Below are 17,641 nucleotides of genomic sequence, written 5' to 3'. Positions count from 1 at the left end.
TACAATTATTTACGCTGAAGGTAAATGTAACTAACTCATATATGTAATCTACTGGTGACACCGGTGCATTCACCATAAACTTGTGTTGAAATTGCCATGATGTAAATAGTTATACGATTGCTTTTGGAGTTTTACATTTGCACCAGCAAAGAAGTTTACAGATTCGAAGCGCAGTAATTGTCGAAGCTTCTTTTCATCTGTTGTGTTTCTTTTGGGGAAGGCCGATGACATCACCCCACGTGGAGCGAGGCCGGTTAAAGTAATTTAAAGTAACGTAATCCCAGTGATGAGGGTCGAGGACCTGTGTGACAGTTTTGGCATCCTGCTAGCAATCTGTGTGTGTGCGTGTGTGTGTGTGTGTGTGTGTGTGTGTGTGTGTGTGTGTGTGTGTGTGTGCGCGCGTGCGTGTGTGTTTGTGTGTGTGTGCTGAATCAGAGATGGAGAGGTGATTACAGTCACGACACTGGGGGTTGGATTACGGAGGATTACATGCATGCATACTTGCATACACTGTGTCACACACACCTACACACACACACACACACACCTACACACACACACACACACACACACACACACACACACACACACACCTACACATACACACAGTTTCCTCTATGATACAAGAGTCTTAATACAGGGCTAATACTGTCATACAAAAGGGTCAGAGAGAGAGAGACAGACCAGAGAAATAAAGGATGACTATTTACAGACGGATTATGATGAATTATGTCAAAAACATCATAAAAGTAGAGCAGCTTTTATGTTTGACTGTTGCTCTCTTTCCCTTTCGATCTCGTCCTCTCTCGTCCTCATTCTACCCCTCCTCTCCAGGCAGTAGGCTGCCAACATGGCCGTTCCCAGGGGACATCCTCCTCCCTCTCCTTGGCCTCCCCTCTTCCTCTTCCTCCTCCTCTTCCTCCTCCTCTTCTCCCCGCTGCCCCTGCAGGCCCGGCCGCTCCTCCTTCACCCGTCCATCAACGTGGCCGTGGTGTTCAGCGGCTCCAGCTACCAGAATGAGGTCAGAGGTCGCCTCAGCGGGGAAAACTTTGTGGACTTGCCCATCGTGGTGAGCCCGGTGACCGTGCTGGTCAACGACACCAACCCCCGAGACCTGCTGACGCGCCTCTGCGACACCATGGCCATGGAGAAGCTCCACGGCGTCGTGTTCGAGGACGACGTGGGCTCTGGGGCCGACGCTCAGGTGAGCGGGATTTTCTGCATTTTGCGGGGTTTTCTGATCAAAACGTCCTCTGCAGAGTTGCGGTGCTCAATCACCGACAATTTGATTTTCCTAAAGCTGTTCAAGACAACATTTTGATGTGAAAGAGCACCCGTCCTCTTGGCTTGAATCACAAAGTGGGTCGCAAAGCAGAGATGCCAAGCTTTTACATCTTTGGTCAAATTAAATTATGGTGTCGGTTTAGTTTTTCTTTGGAAAGGGAGAAGAAGTGACATGAAATCGTAAAGGCAAAATGTAAATAGTCCCCTATGCAAAGCTCTTACTCTCTAGGAGTAGAGCATTACAAGTTTCACTATGAAAATGTTTACTTAAATGGGAAATTACTTGTTAAAGAGCACTGTTGAACTCTTCAAAAAGCAATGCTTCTACTACAAATGCACTTTACTTATTTTCAGAGTTTTATGAACCAGAGTTTTCTTCCTCACTACCTTTGTTGGTCGCGTTTCTTAATGTTTTACGTCAACATGCATGAGCACACAAACAAACAAAAGTGGGGCTCACTCATAAAAAAACCTTGTTGTGGTAAAAAAACAAACAAACTCTGCAGGTTTCCTTTAGGGATTTATTTTCCCTGTTGTCTTAAAAAATTTAGATTAAAAAGATCAAATTGGATTTTGTGAAATGATCCAAAGCTTCAAAATACCTGAAATTAACTTTCAGGCTTGAGTGGCATTTTGCTTTTGACCCGTGACTCTCGTTGTTCCAACATGGCAATGACTCAAGTTTGAGAGAATTGAATCTGACCTCAAGGACCTCGACTGTACAACCTGATCAAAATAGTGTTGTAAAAAAAAAAAAAAAGAAGAAAAGTCCACTCTCCTGCAAACACTGAATCTGTCTGTTTTGCCTTCAGGTGGCAGAAGTGGCACAGATCCTGGACTTCCTCTCCACTCAGACAGCTCTGCCAATCGTGGGCATCAGTGGCGGCTCTGCAGTTGTCATACCATACAAGGTACTGTCAAAAATAATGAGCCCGTCTTTGGAAGCAGCGCTGGAGTAATCTGCCTTCTTACTATGCCACATGACGCACACAAAGTGGTGTTGATGTAACACTTGACACAAACAGTACGATTTAAGAAGCAAGAACAACAGATTTGAGTAATAAGATGAACAACAACCTGTCATGTGAACACTGTCAGCAGCAGCAGCAGCAGCAGCCGGTTTCAGTCAGAGCTCTTCTATACCGCCGTCATTCTGCTTAAAACAACTTAAGTAGGTCAGAGCGGTGAAACCTACTTTGGCAGGCAACTCGCTGCATGCAAATATTTGGATATGAGCAATACAGAGCGGTGAATTATCAGCGATGACTGCAGCCATCGACCCTCATCAGCTCTACTAATCCCCGTCTGGGGGAAAAGGTCTGAGTTGTGGGAAGAAAAACTTTGCGAGGGGGGGGCGGAGACGAACGCTACCGGCGATCTACGCCTCGATAAATCATCCCGGCGCTCTTGAAGAGCAGCAGGTTTTTCCTGCTATGATTTAACATGTATCGCCTTGATGAATGGAGATGGAGAGCAGTGAGCTGTGTAGTTAGATTGTAAAAAGGAGATTGATGACACCAGGCAGATTCATCTGTACTTTTTCCTCTCGACTTTTCAGTTGCAAAATGGCTTCATCCCTCCTTCCTCTCGCGCTCCATGCGTTCAGCCCGTCTCAGCCTTCCTCCCTTTAATTGCTCAACTTCCATCATCAACACCTTGTATTTATAGAGCCAACTCTCACACATAGGAAGACACATGCAAATGAACACCCTCACATACTAGAGCGCGCACACACACACACACACCCACACACACACACACACACACACACACACACAGATGCATTCCGACACCTATCCACCACAAGAAGCATCCAGGACGAATAGAAAGTGGTAGCTGCCTGGATCTCACCCCCCCCCGGCAACGTTTTGTAAACCTTAGCATGTTGTATTTATCAGCTTCCTGTTAATCAAAAGGTATCTGCAGATGTCACGTCATGGATGGGTATTAAACAGGAGGAGTTGTAGCTGCAGGAGGGTGATTGATTTGCTGTGTTTTGGTGGCGGCGCAGGAGACGCAGAGTGAGGAGAAAGATGCTTCGATGAAGCTCGGCTGACAGCTGCCTGAAGGCAGTGTTTCACTGTCTCACTGTTAAGTCTCCCTTCTCTCTTTCATGAGCCAAATAGTCATTCTTGTCACTTCTTCATTTTCCTTCTTCTTCTCAGTTTTTCTTTTTCCGTCTCCTCACTCTCTCCGTCCAACCTTTTTACCTTTCCATATTTCCCCACACATCTCTCCCTCCGTCACCTTTACTCTTTGACACATTTCAATCCAGTTTCTTTTCGGGCGCCGGCTGAATCCATTAAGATTGCGGCTACGGGAGCAAGAGGCCCGCTCTCCATTCTGCCGTCTCCGAACTCCAGGACCCCATTAAACTGTTAATTAGACCCTTCAGGAGGCTGAGGCCCCCCCACAGCTCTCATCATTCACCCCCAAAAATCCAAACCATTCCCTCGTCTTCACCTTGCATTTTTTCACATTTGCTGCCTTGCATAACCTCCCTCCTCCCGCTAACCATCGTCGCCGCCGCCGCCTCACCTTACATTGACATTTAGGTTCGTATTTACCCGCGATGTGCCTTTGATCGTCAGATCTTCCACCGTGTAAAGTATCTCAGAACCTCCAAAATAAATGTTTGGTGCAAAGTTTGTCGGTTATCAAGAATCTCGGGTTTGTAATTTGCAGAGTCGGCCGCGTCGGGTTCAGTCTGGGTTATTTAACCTCTCCGCTTGACAGCGACAAAAGACAAATGCACAGATGGGACGCTATCTCTCATACAGAGCGACCGTTTGTCTGACAAGCCCAAAGTGTTGAGTGACAGTTCTCTATATAGCACAAAGAGTAAAGCACTCTCCTCTGAGGCCTGCCTGTCGAAGGCCTCATTCAGCCCTCCTCCTCGCACTCCCCCTCGGTCTCTTTCTGGCTCTTATGTACTCCTTTGTTGTCAGCAAGGAGGGGGAAAAAAAGCCCGTCAGAGGTGTCTGGCACAATGGGACAGGTGGATGGGATGGAGAAAGACATACGTGTGAGAGCATGATTCTCTTAGGGGATAAAAGAGCTCAATAGTGCTTGATTATCAATAGCCTGATGATGATGAATATCTTTGATGGTGGGTTTAAAAAGAAGCAGCACCCTGCCCGAGCTGCCTATTTATGGTTCCCGTCTCAGTGATCTCTCTATGGCAAACAACAAGGAAGGAGGGAATTGAGACAAAGATGAAAAGATTGAAGGGAGGAGAGGAAGTGAGTCTTTTGTCAGACGGCGCACGAACATCACGCGAAGGCAAAGAGGAGGAAATGAGAGTGTGAGGCTGAGTAAAGGCGTAAAGACTGTTCAATAGGGCCTGGAAAAAACAAACTCATGTATCGCTCTGAAATCAGAGGTCGGGAGTATTTTGTGTTTGTGTGCTCTGGCTTGCAAAAACACGACATGGCCAAAAAGAAACATTCCACGTATCACTAGACGTATCACTTCCTCTCTTTTGGTTGCAGGTGGACGTCTTCCACATCAAATAACACACACGCACGCACATACACACACACACACACACAATATTTTGAGCCAATATATACACACCGACCTGAACAAGTTGCCGTAAAAACTCACTACAGAGCAACAGATATGTATTTAATCTCCTGTTCTAAAAGTACATATGTGACCCACTCTCAGGATTAACATCTTGGACAGTGATGCACAGGTTAACATCATCATCATCATCATCATCATCATCATCATCATCGTCATCCATGAGCACCAAAACCATCCCAAATCAAACAATGAAAAACCAAAAGACAATCCGGATTTTAACCATGAGACCGTTGTTTGTTTCCTTTGTGTCAATGTCATTGTTTCACTTTTGTTGCGTAACATATGCAATAAACTAACATTAGTCATGCAACAAGCTTCACCATAATCTTTTTCTAACTCAAGTTTGATAGTTTATAGTTTGATTGAACGTCCACTGACCTCATAACAACCTGAAGTGTCGATATTTGACGAGTCGGGAGTGAGAATGTGTCGCAGGAGCCCAATAAAATAACTTGATACGAGTGACAAACATCATTCAGTCGGGCACAAGTGACTTTATGCGATAACACAGCCCTTTGAAAGCAACATTGGGGAAAAAAAAGTCTCATCAGCAAGTTTCAAATAAAGCTGAGTTTTTGGAGATGAAAATATTTTCACAGGACTTATAAAAAAAAACATTACAGCGACTGTAAAACCAGTGGGATTTGTTTAATAACGAGGTTGTGATAAATAATGTTTTACGACCGCTGTGAGACATTTTTAAGAAGATTTAACTGCAGATGACAACTGGTATGCATCATCGTGAGGCACAGACACACAACACCTCCGTGTTTTTTTGGAGGAATTACATTGTGAATGTTTGATGGCTTCGAAACCATTTTTTTTTTTGTTCATTACAGTTACAAACATCAAATATTGTGTGATGATGGTTGTAGACGATGATGAAGTCTGGAATAAACAAAGCCGACAGATTTACGTGTTTGCCGGTAAACAGGAACAAAAGTGCCTTTTAAGTTTGCACGTGAGGATTTTTGAAGCAAAGAAACTATTAAGACTCAGGATTCGAGTGTATAACAAGATTTATTACAATCTAAAGCTGTCAGGAGGAGATTATATTTCAGGAGTTACAGTCAGCCTCCGTCCCGGCTGCAGTCGAAGGTCACACTTTGCGGTTTCTTTTATTTTAGGGGTGAGGGTTCTTTCTGTGGCCGGACTGACCCGCTTTCCCCCGTTCCTCCTTCTGTCTCTTCTCTCAGCTCCATCGATTCTGTCTCTCTAGGCCTCATGGTCCAAAAACTCCATAAGCAGGTCACGAGAAGCCCAGATTCGCCGCACAGTATTCCCACTGGAAGTAGTTTTTCTTTTTTATCGCTGCGAATGAAAACACGTAAACGGCCGGGCCCACCCTCAAGCTTCACAGCGTGGCCTAATAACTTCAATAAGGTGGTCAGTCAAACGGCTAATAATGTGGGTTTGACAAACAGAAGGGGAGTGTTTGATTGTATATCCAGGGGGAAAAGAGAGAAAATGAATCTGTTCTGCAAACCATTTGAGGACACAAAAGACGAAATTATCATATAAAACTAACTAGTTTTTACGGAAAAAATACATTTACACACTACTAATGGTACTGTTTCTATTTAAAGGGTCAGTTCAACCAAAATGGAGACAATCTAAACCTTTATGTTTCTACTTTTCATTAACCGTGATATCTATAATTATGTTTTATGTTCAAAGGCTTTAATATAAATGTATTAATGATGGGCGCTGCGTCCCAATAACTCACCTGAACCAATGTTAAACATGTAAAATGAACCAAAACACTGTCTGTAGTCCCATCCTACAGATTAAACCTCTCTATATGTCTTCACATTTAAACTCTATGAAACTCTATAAACACTCTCTGTGTTCGTGTCTCTCCATTTCCCTCCTCTGTGTGCGATAACAGTCATGAGTGTGAGATGAGTGTTTTTAAAGATGGAGCCGCAGTGACTAAAGTCAGGATGTCTCGGCGTCGCACCGGTTTTGACCTTTTCTTTTTTTCCGAGCCGTTCTAGCATCGCGCCCCGTGGATGTCGGTTTGTAGGTCGGTCGATCCACTCCCGCGGTCCAGACTGAAATATCTCAGCGGCTATTTGATAGACTGCCATGACATTTTTGCGTAAGCTTTCATGGCTCCCAGAGGCAGAGTCCTAAAGACGACGACGTTCTCCTGACTTTGTCATCAGTTTGTGAGGAACTGAGCTGTCTAAGGAGTCACAGGCCCTAGATACCCTTAAATCAAATACATTTCAAGGCAAATTTATCGAAAGACACACTGAAGTGTGACCGTACAGAAGCTAACTAAATAGAAACTATTTTTTTTCTGACAAGAACATTAAATAAACTGACCATTCTGTATGAAAAAAAAACTATATGGCATCATAACAGGAGGTCAAAAGGTCAACAAAATCAATGAGGAGAAAATGTGTGTGTGCATGCTCTTCATCAGCTGTGGCAGTGGTCAGATACTTTGGTTTACTTTGTGAAACTAATGATATTATTAACCAATCTGTGTTAAGTGCCGATTAGCAAATGTTGAATTAGCATGCTAAAAGGCTAAACTAAGATGGTGAACATGACACTTATTGTACGTGCAAAACATTAGCATTGTTGTTGTGAGCTGTTAGCATTTCACTCAAAGCTCCACTGTGACTCAGAAGTCTACCTTCTTTGTCGTAATCTTGTTAAATCTGTCCCTTTTATATCCTTTAACTTTATAAAAATGTAAAACAAATATGTCAATGTGCCCCTTTAAGTTAAAGTAGAAATACAGACGTGTAAAAATAACATTACTTACCTTCAAATCATCCCCTAAAAGATACCTAAAATGTAATAAAAAAGAAAATAATCAATATATATTCACAGTAGAGTATTCATACTATTGATGTATTACTGTTGTAGCTGGTTGAGATGATTAAGCACTTTATATACGGTTGTACACGAAGAAAGAGTGACATGTTCTGCACATGATGTATCTGAGTCCATATGACGCGAATGAGCATCTGTGTGTGTGTGCGACCTGCGTCCTGCTTGACCCACACCAGCCCCTCCATCGACGGGGAGGTAAAGCACGGCGTTCTCCCCGTGGGAGGAGGCGAGAGTGTGAGCAAGCACCATGTCCGCCGTCTTCCTGTCACATTACCATACGCTCCTGCAGTAGGACTGCTAATTGCGTCTGTGTGTGACAGCCTCACTGCCAAGGTGGCGAGAACAAGACGGCTGGGAAGTGGAGAATGAGAAGGGAGAAGGGTGGGGGGGGAGGGTAACTCTGGCGTCTCTTGCGAGCGTGTTATTTAGACGCGAAAAAAAGAAGGTACTTTTGTTGTAATTCTTGCTCGAGAAGACGAGAGTCGATGTCTTTCGTCACATTTGCTCGTTGGATTTTTCACAATTTAAGATGCTGCTAATTGGATGATGAAACACTTACTGGCCCGAGGGAGGTCACTACATTATTTGCTTGTTTAATAGCTCAGACAAAACTAATTGGAATTGAATTACACCTCTTAAAATGATGCACCTCAACACTTCTGTCTTAACTGTGGTCTAAAATGGTCTATAATAAAGACAGCGTGTTAATAAAACCTACGCCAATGGTTTAAAGGGCTATACACTCCCTTTTTCCTCAATGCTATACACTTCCTGTGTCCTAAATGCTATACACTTCCTGTTTCCTTAATGCTATACACTTCCTGTTTCCTTAATGCTATACACTTCCTGTTTCCTTAACGCTATACACTTCCTGTTTCCTAAATGATATAGGCCCAATCTCCACAATCTCCCGTAAGTCAGCATAATGACTTTGACTAAGGGAATTACCCACAGTTCATAGCAATTTGCTGTTAAACTCGTAGTAAAAAGGTAAACAAAGAGGCATGTGGGCATTTAGCCCGATAAAATACCTTTACACTAAAAATTACGGATTAAAGATGGAACCTTAAAACATAAGAAATCAGAGGAATGCAAAAAGAATATATACAATAATAGTTTTTTGTACATTCATCAGACATTTTGTTTTGACAAAACAAGTAAATATATAACTAACTTTAAAACGACTATAATAAAAATAGACAATTGTACATCATATTTTTTTATGTAGTCACATGTTGCAGCAAAGTGCCGTCCCATTCATATTTACAGTTCAAGACCTCACAGCCTCTCACACTCAACCACTTAGCAGCCAACGTCAGCGAGTCCATGAGGATTCAGGGCTTGAGGGTTTAGGGTGGAGATTGGGATTTGGTCATAGACTTCCTGTTTCCTAAATGCTATACACTTCCTGTTCCCTAAATGCTATACACTTCCTGTTTCCTAAATGGGCGTGGTCACGGTTTGGTCATCTGTCCACCACACCCCTCCCTTTGTTTTGAAGTGTTATGTGCATGGATAAAAGAAGAGTGGGTTGCATTATGTATGTTTAATTTAGCCCAAATTTTGTAACAAAGCCATATTTAGCATTGTCAAAAAATATGTATAAGTAAATTTCTCCTTGGAGACTAATAAAGTACTTTTCATTTCATTCATTCATTTCATTTCACATTCGTAAACGTTAGTCCAGATCTAGCTAGTGAGAAAGGTCTCAAACAAAGTTAATTATTTCCTGATTTGTGTGTTTTAGTGTCAGAATATTTAAACATGAAAAGCAGGTCCAATACTTACTTTGGTGAGTGAAAGCATCAGCATGCGATCACTCCTCCCGTCGGACTGAAGAGACTCAGGAAGTGCTGAAACCCACGTGACACAGATACCAGGTTGTTGACCAGGGCTGCCAAAACCTTTACTTTTATTTATTCAGTGACAACCTGACATGGTTGTGTACTGCTATTTTTATAGCTATTCTGGTGCTCAGCCCAGTCAGTGCTCTATTGGAGCTCGAGCCTCCGGTGTTGAGTCTAAAAAAAAGCCTCAGACAGAGATAAAAATGGTCAAACTGAGCGAAGTTGTGATATTCCTGTGGTTTCCTCTAGTCGCCCCATTGCTCTCTGGGGCTTTGCAGCTGTGGGAGAGGAAAAGAGCAACAGGAAGGAGATATGACAGTTTGTCACCTCTTGAGACGAGAACAGATTGAGACGATCTGAGACCTGGTCCCAAATGGCACTTGGCAGTTTAACACTATCTCCCTCTCCTCCCTCACTCTCTCATGCATGACTTCTCTCTTCATGCATGTGTGCCAGTGTATTTTAAATTTCCAAGACTTCCAAGTCTCCACTTAGTGAATCGTGTCGCTGAACAGTGTACAGCTGTAAAATCTAAATAAATAAAAATATTGCCTCCATCTTTGCCTTCTTGCACCAGCTTCGAGTCCATTATCGAAATCAAATTCTGAATATTACTCGTGCTAAAGTCCTGCATGGTGTTGCACCTGCTTACATCAGAGCTCCACTTATGACTTGCAGCGCTGTATAGTCCTTTAGATCTTCCATCCCAGCTCTTTCATTACACAGTCCCATCTAAAAACATTGGCGGGGACGTGGCATCTAGTGGGTGGAAGAGATTCAGTTTAATCTGATAAAAAGGGTTTCTAGTGCTGTTTACGCCTGAATGTATTTTCTGTTGTTTTCTCTGCATGTGCGTATATTTGTGCACAAAACTCGTTGTAAACTTGGCTAAATTTGGTTGACAAGCTAAACGGCTAGTGTCACAACAATGAAATGACTGAATTTAACATGTTTTTTAATTATATATAACGTAAAATGTCTAAAGAAAGTCAACTGAATACGACCTGCAAATCACCATATCGGGAATTCTTAATCTTGACCTAAATGTTTGTTACTTACAAAAAAGAGATTTCTTTATCAGTTGGTGATTTCTGCTCTTTGAGTCTTTATCCAGTCTCTCTCCAATAGTCTTTCCCATCTCATCCCTGTCGCTTATTTCATTTTCATGCCATTTGAAGGACATGGGTTCAGCGGGCTCTCCTAACGTCCATCTTATCTGTCAACACAGTGCGTCGCTATGCAAATGTATGCTAATAGACACGGACACGTGCAACATTGGAGCACCTATTCTTGCCAGAAAAAGAGCAGCAGGATGGAGACACTTTTACCAGAAATAGGCAGAATATGGACGCTCAAAGCTCTGTCTTTAAACATGAGCGATAACAAAGATGGAAGCTATTACAGGTGTTCACGCTAACCGTTTATGATACATACATAACGCTGCATCTGCATCTTTATTGCTATAGGTTGCAAGTGTGTACGTGACATCTGCGTGTTTTATCCATCACTCAGATTTTTAATTGTTTAAACTTTCCAATGACAATTTTTAGCACATTTCAGATATCTATGAATACTTTTAAACATTTCATGAAGCTGATTAATATGCCAATGTCCGAGCTCAGCTCATTTAACATTTAGTCCTTTCCCCCCCACCGCCTCCCGCCCCCTTTGTCACTTCTCATGAAATTAATTGGATTTAGAAGACCGTTCCACTGTGTCATGACTTAAATTTAAATGGAACTCTACCACTACAATAACTATTATTATGATAATTTGTTCTCTTGTCCAATAAGCACGCGCGTATCACTTACGCAGCAGTAACAATGTCAAAGGTTCGGAAAAAATGAGGAACAGCAGACGAGTTAATTTGACGAACCTGCCGGCAGTTGGTTTTCGTCGCGGCAGAAAGGTCAACACCAGACTTTTTCGAGATATTTTTTCATATGAAACCAAATCATAACTTATGATGCATTTGTTTTTTTTCTGCAACTTTTGAATAACATGCATGGGATAAAAGGTGTTCAGTGTCAAGAAACAGTTACAGCCAATTTCGACCATTCTGAAGCCTCTTTGAGCAAAACCAGCTCCAGAAATGCTGCTGCTTCGTTGACCTTTTGACTCATCGTAACTCTCCTCCTCTTTACAGGCCGAGGGATCCTCCTTCCTGCAGATGGGGGCGTCTCTAGAGCAGCAGATTATCAGCATGTTCAAGGTACAGAGAAGCATTTTACTGTGACAATAAGTGACACTCAAACCTCAGTTGAACCTATTTTTTGGGGATTGGAATCTATGTCGTAATACCAAATGGTTATATAGTCCAGCCTGACAACTGGGACCTCTCATGCTGATTAACACAATGTAGGGGCAACAATCAGCGGGGAATCCCTGATCTGAAGTTCTGGCCCGATTTCCAGAAACCAATACAATCTGTATTTATGAAAGATTGTCCAAATAATTCTCATGAGATCAGAGAGCTTAATGTCATTGTGAGTCAACGGGATTATTTTAGTTCATAGAGCATTTCAACAACTGAGAATACATCCATTGTAAAGTCAATATATTTGTGATTCATTGTTGTTTTTTTTTAGGTTTTTAAAAACGTTCTAACTCTTGCACATTGTTAAATGAGAAGATTGATACGAAGCATACAAATTGGAAACAAGAGACAGCAGTTGACAACAGATTTCTGGTGTTTATGCTAAGATAAGCTAACCACCTGGAGTATTTATTTTACATCTTTATTTCTATCCCTGTTTCAGCTGATGGAGGAGTATGACTGGGGCGAGTTTGCAGTGATAACCAGCTTGCTGCCGGGCTACGACACCTTCGTAGATATAGTTGAGTCGTACACAGATACCTCCTATTTCCTGTGGAATCTACAAGATATCGTGACTCTGGAAATGTCTGTTGGGTCAAATGACGCGAGGACAAAGCGCCTGCTGCAGCAGGTAAATTACATTTGAAAAAGATTGAGTTGCACCAGCAAACTGCCCTAAAATCCATCATTAAGTGTGTGTGCTATTTAGATTCTTACAGTTTTAAAGTAGCGCTTTACTGAATGGCGTTGCACTATTAAAACTTAAAAAGTGGTTTTAATCGTGCAACTTTTGCAACGTATACATCTGTGAGCATTCAACTATAGCATCACAAATGTAGCATCACGAGCTGCAACATAGCTGTCAATATAAGAACGATATAATTTATTAAACAGTAAATACCTTTGAAACGTATGTCTGACTTTGTTGTATTTGTGTCTGTTTACATTAAAAAATGTGTTTTCATGCAGTTTAAAACGAGTGGAAAATTGACGTTGAACCAACCAAACCAATAATTCAATCTGAAATCATTTTTGGATAATGTCATTTCAAACCATCTCAATCATATTCCAACATTTAAATGCATAATATGTTAGCAAGCACAACTAATGTCAATGTATGGACTATGCATTTTTCTGATGCTTAAAGCTCCACGAAGCAAAAACTTTACAAGCTGAAGTTTGTCCACGGGAACAGCTGGTGCTACAGGCTCTTGATGACCTACAGCAGTGCTGAATATTCAGGCTGTGTTTTCTCTTTTATTTCCTGTCCGCAGGTGGATTCTCAGGTGCTGATGGCGTATTGCTCCTACGAGGAGGCGCAGTACTTGTTTCAACAGGGAGCTGAGGTGGGTCTGCTGGGCCCGGGCTACATCTGGATGCTCACCAGTCAGGCCGTCGGCAACCCCGACAGCCCTCCACCTGTCAGCTTCCCTGTCGGCGTTATTGGTGTGATTACGGACCAGTGGAGGAAGAGCTTGCGGCAGAGAGTGAGGGAGGGCGTCGCCATCGTAGCTAAAGGCGCCGAGAGCTTCAAGAATCAGCACGGGTTTATTCCTGAAGGACACGGTGACTGCAACAAGCTGGCTAAACACTCAGACAACAATACTCTGTTCAGGTGAGTCACACTTCGGTCAGAAATCACAATTTCAACTCGAAAAAGTGCACTCTGTAGAGTTAGTACGTCGACAACGACCACCGCTGTGTTGTGTGATTAGATGAATGCAACCCACAACAAGCTAACGCGTCGAGACGCTAATGAGCTGAACGTCGTAAAACAAACTGGATTCAAACTCAAAAACAAGCGGCAATGTATGCGAGCAATCAGGTTCAAAGTCGTCAAATAATACACAACACAAAACCTTGCCAACAACAAAATTAAACTCACCAATCCGTATGCCCGCTTAGCAGCAGCGAGAGACAGCGGTGTGTGTACTGGTTGTTCCACTAGCGGTTAGCCAAACACACTGCAAAGTGTTATCACCCCGCGGTGGACGCAGAGTAGTGGCCCCTGTTGGCCGTTTGAGAGAGGTGAACGAGGAGTAAGCAGACGGCCATGAGTTATAAAACAGGCAATAAAAACGGTGGTTTGAGAAAGTGTGAGTCACCGCAACCACAGGAGGTCCTCGAGCGCGCAGCCATAACTGATAACCCCCCAAAATAAATATTCTGTTTGCTGGAGCAGAATGTGGGATTTAAGTGTGGAAAGACACAGAGATGCAAACTCACTCCCTCACTCCCGGACCCGATCGCATGATCCCCCTGGAGAAGAGGACCAGACAATTCCTATTAGAGTGATCATAAACAGAAGAGCACAACTTCAGGTATACGCGACATGGAGTTAAAGTATGCGCCTTTTTTCTTCTTCATGTGTTCTGAAATGCAAATTGACCTGGATTCATTATTCATCGCACCAGTCTGTCAAGGATGTACACCTAAACAGACAGCGAAATCACTCAGTAGGAACACTCTGCCCTCCACGAATCAGCTGCCTGTCTCATCCCCTAATGAGCCGCTGCCAGTCTCCCTCCTTGCGTGAAGCCCTACCTTTAGGTTTAATTAGGAGGTGATCATAGTGTGTGTTTATCTGTGTAAATCAGATGCAAATTTGCGAGGTATGTTGAATCAAAGCCGTTGATTGCCAGCGACGTACTTCTGAATCCGTTTCCCGTCTCTGTGGGTTGCAGGCACATGTTGAATGTGACGTGGGAAAGGAAAGATCTGTCGTTCAATAACCAGGGCTTCCTCTCCAATCCCTCCATGGTCATCGTCGCTCTGGACCGAGACAGACTGTGGGACAAGGTACTGGTCCACCAGAAACTGATCAAATGCATTGTGGACTTTATGGGCTTTAGAGAAACTTCAGTAGTGACTCTGTCAACACCTGTCGGCCATGTTGTGTCTGGTTTTGATCTCTATTGTTATGCATTTGTGTTGTTCCTGTGTATAAAGGCCACATATTTATGAGATGATGTCATATGACCCCACTGACCTCCATATTTGTTTACATTTTGGTATTTTGGCACCATTAAATGTTTGCCGAAGTATTTATTCTCAGTTGTTATAATCAACCCATGGAAGTACAAACAACCGCTCCTGGATTACTTTGTCCGTGAAATTATCGTAAAATATTTGATGAAGTTCTTGCATCACGAAACAGATTTATAGACATGAAGTATAATGATGTCATCTTAAAGTGTATAGGACACTGAATCAAAAAAGCATGTGTGTGTCATACTGATGATGACTTTGAGGAGGAGTTTCATGGCAAAGTGAAGGGTTTTTAAAACCTTCAAGCCGTGTCTTTACACGCTGATTGACTGTCGCTCCACGACAGGTCAAAACATATTTAGCGTGCGAGATATCTGGATTATCTGCTATACACTGGCGAGCTTCTTGGGCGTAAAATGCAAGAGCATGTTTGAAAACATCTGACCGGCTGGATGCAACAAGTGTATGTCTGGAGATGTCGTGATGCATTTTAGAAAAAGCAGAATAGAAAAAAAGCTTGTGGATGAGAAAGTGGACGGAAAACTAAAACTCAATTGAAAATAACGCGAGCGTTGCCAATAAATGATATTTGAAGGTTGAAGTGTTGGCGGAAATTCAAATCAATGTTTTGCATCTGTCTGTTTCCTGTGGAAGCCATTTCCTTCTCTTACTCCTGTTTCATTGTGACCATGCAATTTTCTTGAGCATGTTCACTCTCTCTCTCTCTCTCTCTCTCTCTCTCTCACTCTCTCTCTCTTTTTCACACACACACACACACACACACTTTTCAAAGCCTGGGGGTGTATCGAAAAAGTGCGACTAAACAGAGAGACCTGAACGTAATCTCACAGCTACAGTTGAACTCATTTATTTCTGGCCTGGAAAGACCAACCTACTTTATCAATGTCACCTCTTGCTGGTGTGGATGTATGCGTGTATGTGTGTGTGTGTGTGTGTGTGTGTGTGTGTTTGTGTATGAACATAGACATGTAATTGTGCTGAAGTGGAGGTTTTAGTTTGCATTTTTTTACAATCAACGATTGAAATGATGCAGCCACTTGAAAATGACACGGTAGTACAACATGTAAACCATACTTTGGTGTTTCATTTTTTGCAGAATCCATTCATTAAGCCCTCGTGTTCAGGTGTGGTGACGCTGCTCGTGTGGTTCAAACACTGTTGACAACAAAACACCCCTTAAAAAAGTAGCGTCTAAAACCTGTGAATCCTTTTTTTCCCTCCGTCCTCTTCACAGTCACATTTCCTCTTATACGTGTTCCTCCTCTTCACGTCGTGTGACAGCTTTTCGTGCGCTTGCTATTTTCAAGTCCTCCGTTGTGACAGTTTAACACCATGTTGTTCCTCGGCATTGTGTGAAGGGTGCTACCCGGTGACATTTTGAGCAGGAAAGACCCATCATTTCTCTCTTTTCCTGTTTATCTCACCTTTACTCTTCCACCCGTAGAATTAGCACGGTGAATAAAAAGGTGAAAAGACGTTTAAGGTTTATTTCAGAGGAGTTTTCCTGTTTCAATGTGAGGGTCCCGGGACAGAGGGGGGGTCATGCGATACAGATTGTAAAGCCCTCTCAGGCAAATTTGTGACTATATAAGGCTATATAAATACATCGAATTGAATAATCAAAATGATAAAAGACTCAACCTGCCCAGTAGCAAATGGCCAGCAATTAGCTTGTCAATATAATACTCTAGTTTACTCCATGTCTGCTGGGTGTGTAAACACAACTGTTTTTATCATAGAGCAACTTATTGTGAATGAAGAGTGTGAACATGTGGAGGTATTAAGCCAGAGCCATTTCCTGTGTGAGCTGCGGGTGCTGCGAAGGAACCTCTGGCTATTTATTTCGGCGGCCATGTTAACAGATTAGAGAAGCCACGCGGAGTTGCTCAGCTGCATCTCTCCTGCAGATTAGAAATCTGGCTTATTTCTTTTTCCGCTCGCTGCACGTTGTTCACAGCAAAAACAGACAAAGAACCCTTTGACATGCATTCAACTACAATGCAGTTTCGATGTCTATAGCAGATGTTCTCAACCTTTTTTTCAGTGATGTACCCCTTGTGAAATATTATTTTAGCCAAGTTTAAAGGATTTTTGAATTGATGCTCATTAAGTATATATATATATATATTTATCTCACATACACTCTGTAGTCCCTTCATAGGACCCCCATCCAAATGGAAAATGCAGTTATTGCACATCTCCATAAATTAAAAGACTACCTGCTATTAATAATGGATTATTGTTATTCATGAAAGAGCACAACCTTCTTAACCATTTTCGGATTATAAAATAAATTACATTAATAATGAAATGCAATATTATGGCCATTATGAAAGGCAAACTTCATGTAAAACAAAGGGACAGCAGCAGCAGTAATGTCGTCCGTGTGGACACGACATGCAAACCACTGAGGAGATCAGCGCAAGATATCATCTAACATTAAAAATCTATCCCTTCTAAAAAATTCACTTCATATTCAGTGCTACAATACAAATGCATTTTTTTACTTTTTAATAGCAAAAGTTGCTGAAATGTTGTGTGAAAAGGTGTGTTTCAGCTTGCAGAGGGACTCCGCTGTCATGACTTAAGTGGGGAGCTCATTCTGTCACAGACGAGCCTTCAGTAATGACTCCCTTCAGTGCCCTGGAGGCCAGAGCTGTGAACTGGATGCGAGCAGCGACGGGAACCAGAGAGGAGGGGAGGGTCATTCTGGATTAGCCGCACAGGTCTGATGAGAAGAAAGAGA

The 17,641-nt window shown here is 42.5% G+C and overlaps 1 protein-coding gene across 1 annotated transcript in view; it reads left to right on the top strand.

Annotated features, from left to right (window-relative positions):
• Positions 1–17,641, top strand: part of LOC137789469 (glutamate receptor ionotropic, NMDA 2C-like) — a 45,202-nt gene that overhangs the window by 7,259 nt on the left and 20,302 nt on the right. Inside the window, exons 3-8 of the mRNA XM_068583096.1 lie at positions 835–1,204; positions 2,097–2,195; positions 11,716–11,781; positions 12,329–12,517; positions 13,161–13,501; positions 14,571–14,685. Of these exons, the coding sequence (XP_068439197.1) occupies positions 851–1,204; positions 2,097–2,195; positions 11,716–11,781; positions 12,329–12,517; positions 13,161–13,501; positions 14,571–14,685 (1,164 nt within the window). The 5' untranslated portion in view covers positions 835–850. The remainder of the gene's footprint in view (positions 1–834; positions 1,205–2,096; positions 2,196–11,715; positions 11,782–12,328; positions 12,518–13,160; positions 13,502–14,570; positions 14,686–17,641) is intronic.

Source organism: Clinocottus analis, unplaced genomic scaffold (genome assembly GCF_023055335.1).
Source record: "Clinocottus analis isolate CAN_PGR_092001 unplaced genomic scaffold, fCliAna1.0.p SCAF_19, whole genome shotgun sequence".
In the NCBI taxonomy this organism is placed as follows: Eukaryota; Metazoa; Chordata; class Actinopteri; order Perciformes; family Cottidae; genus Clinocottus; species Clinocottus analis.
The sequence above is the reverse complement of the archived record's forward strand: the minus strand, read 5'-3'. Positions and strand labels throughout refer to the sequence as shown.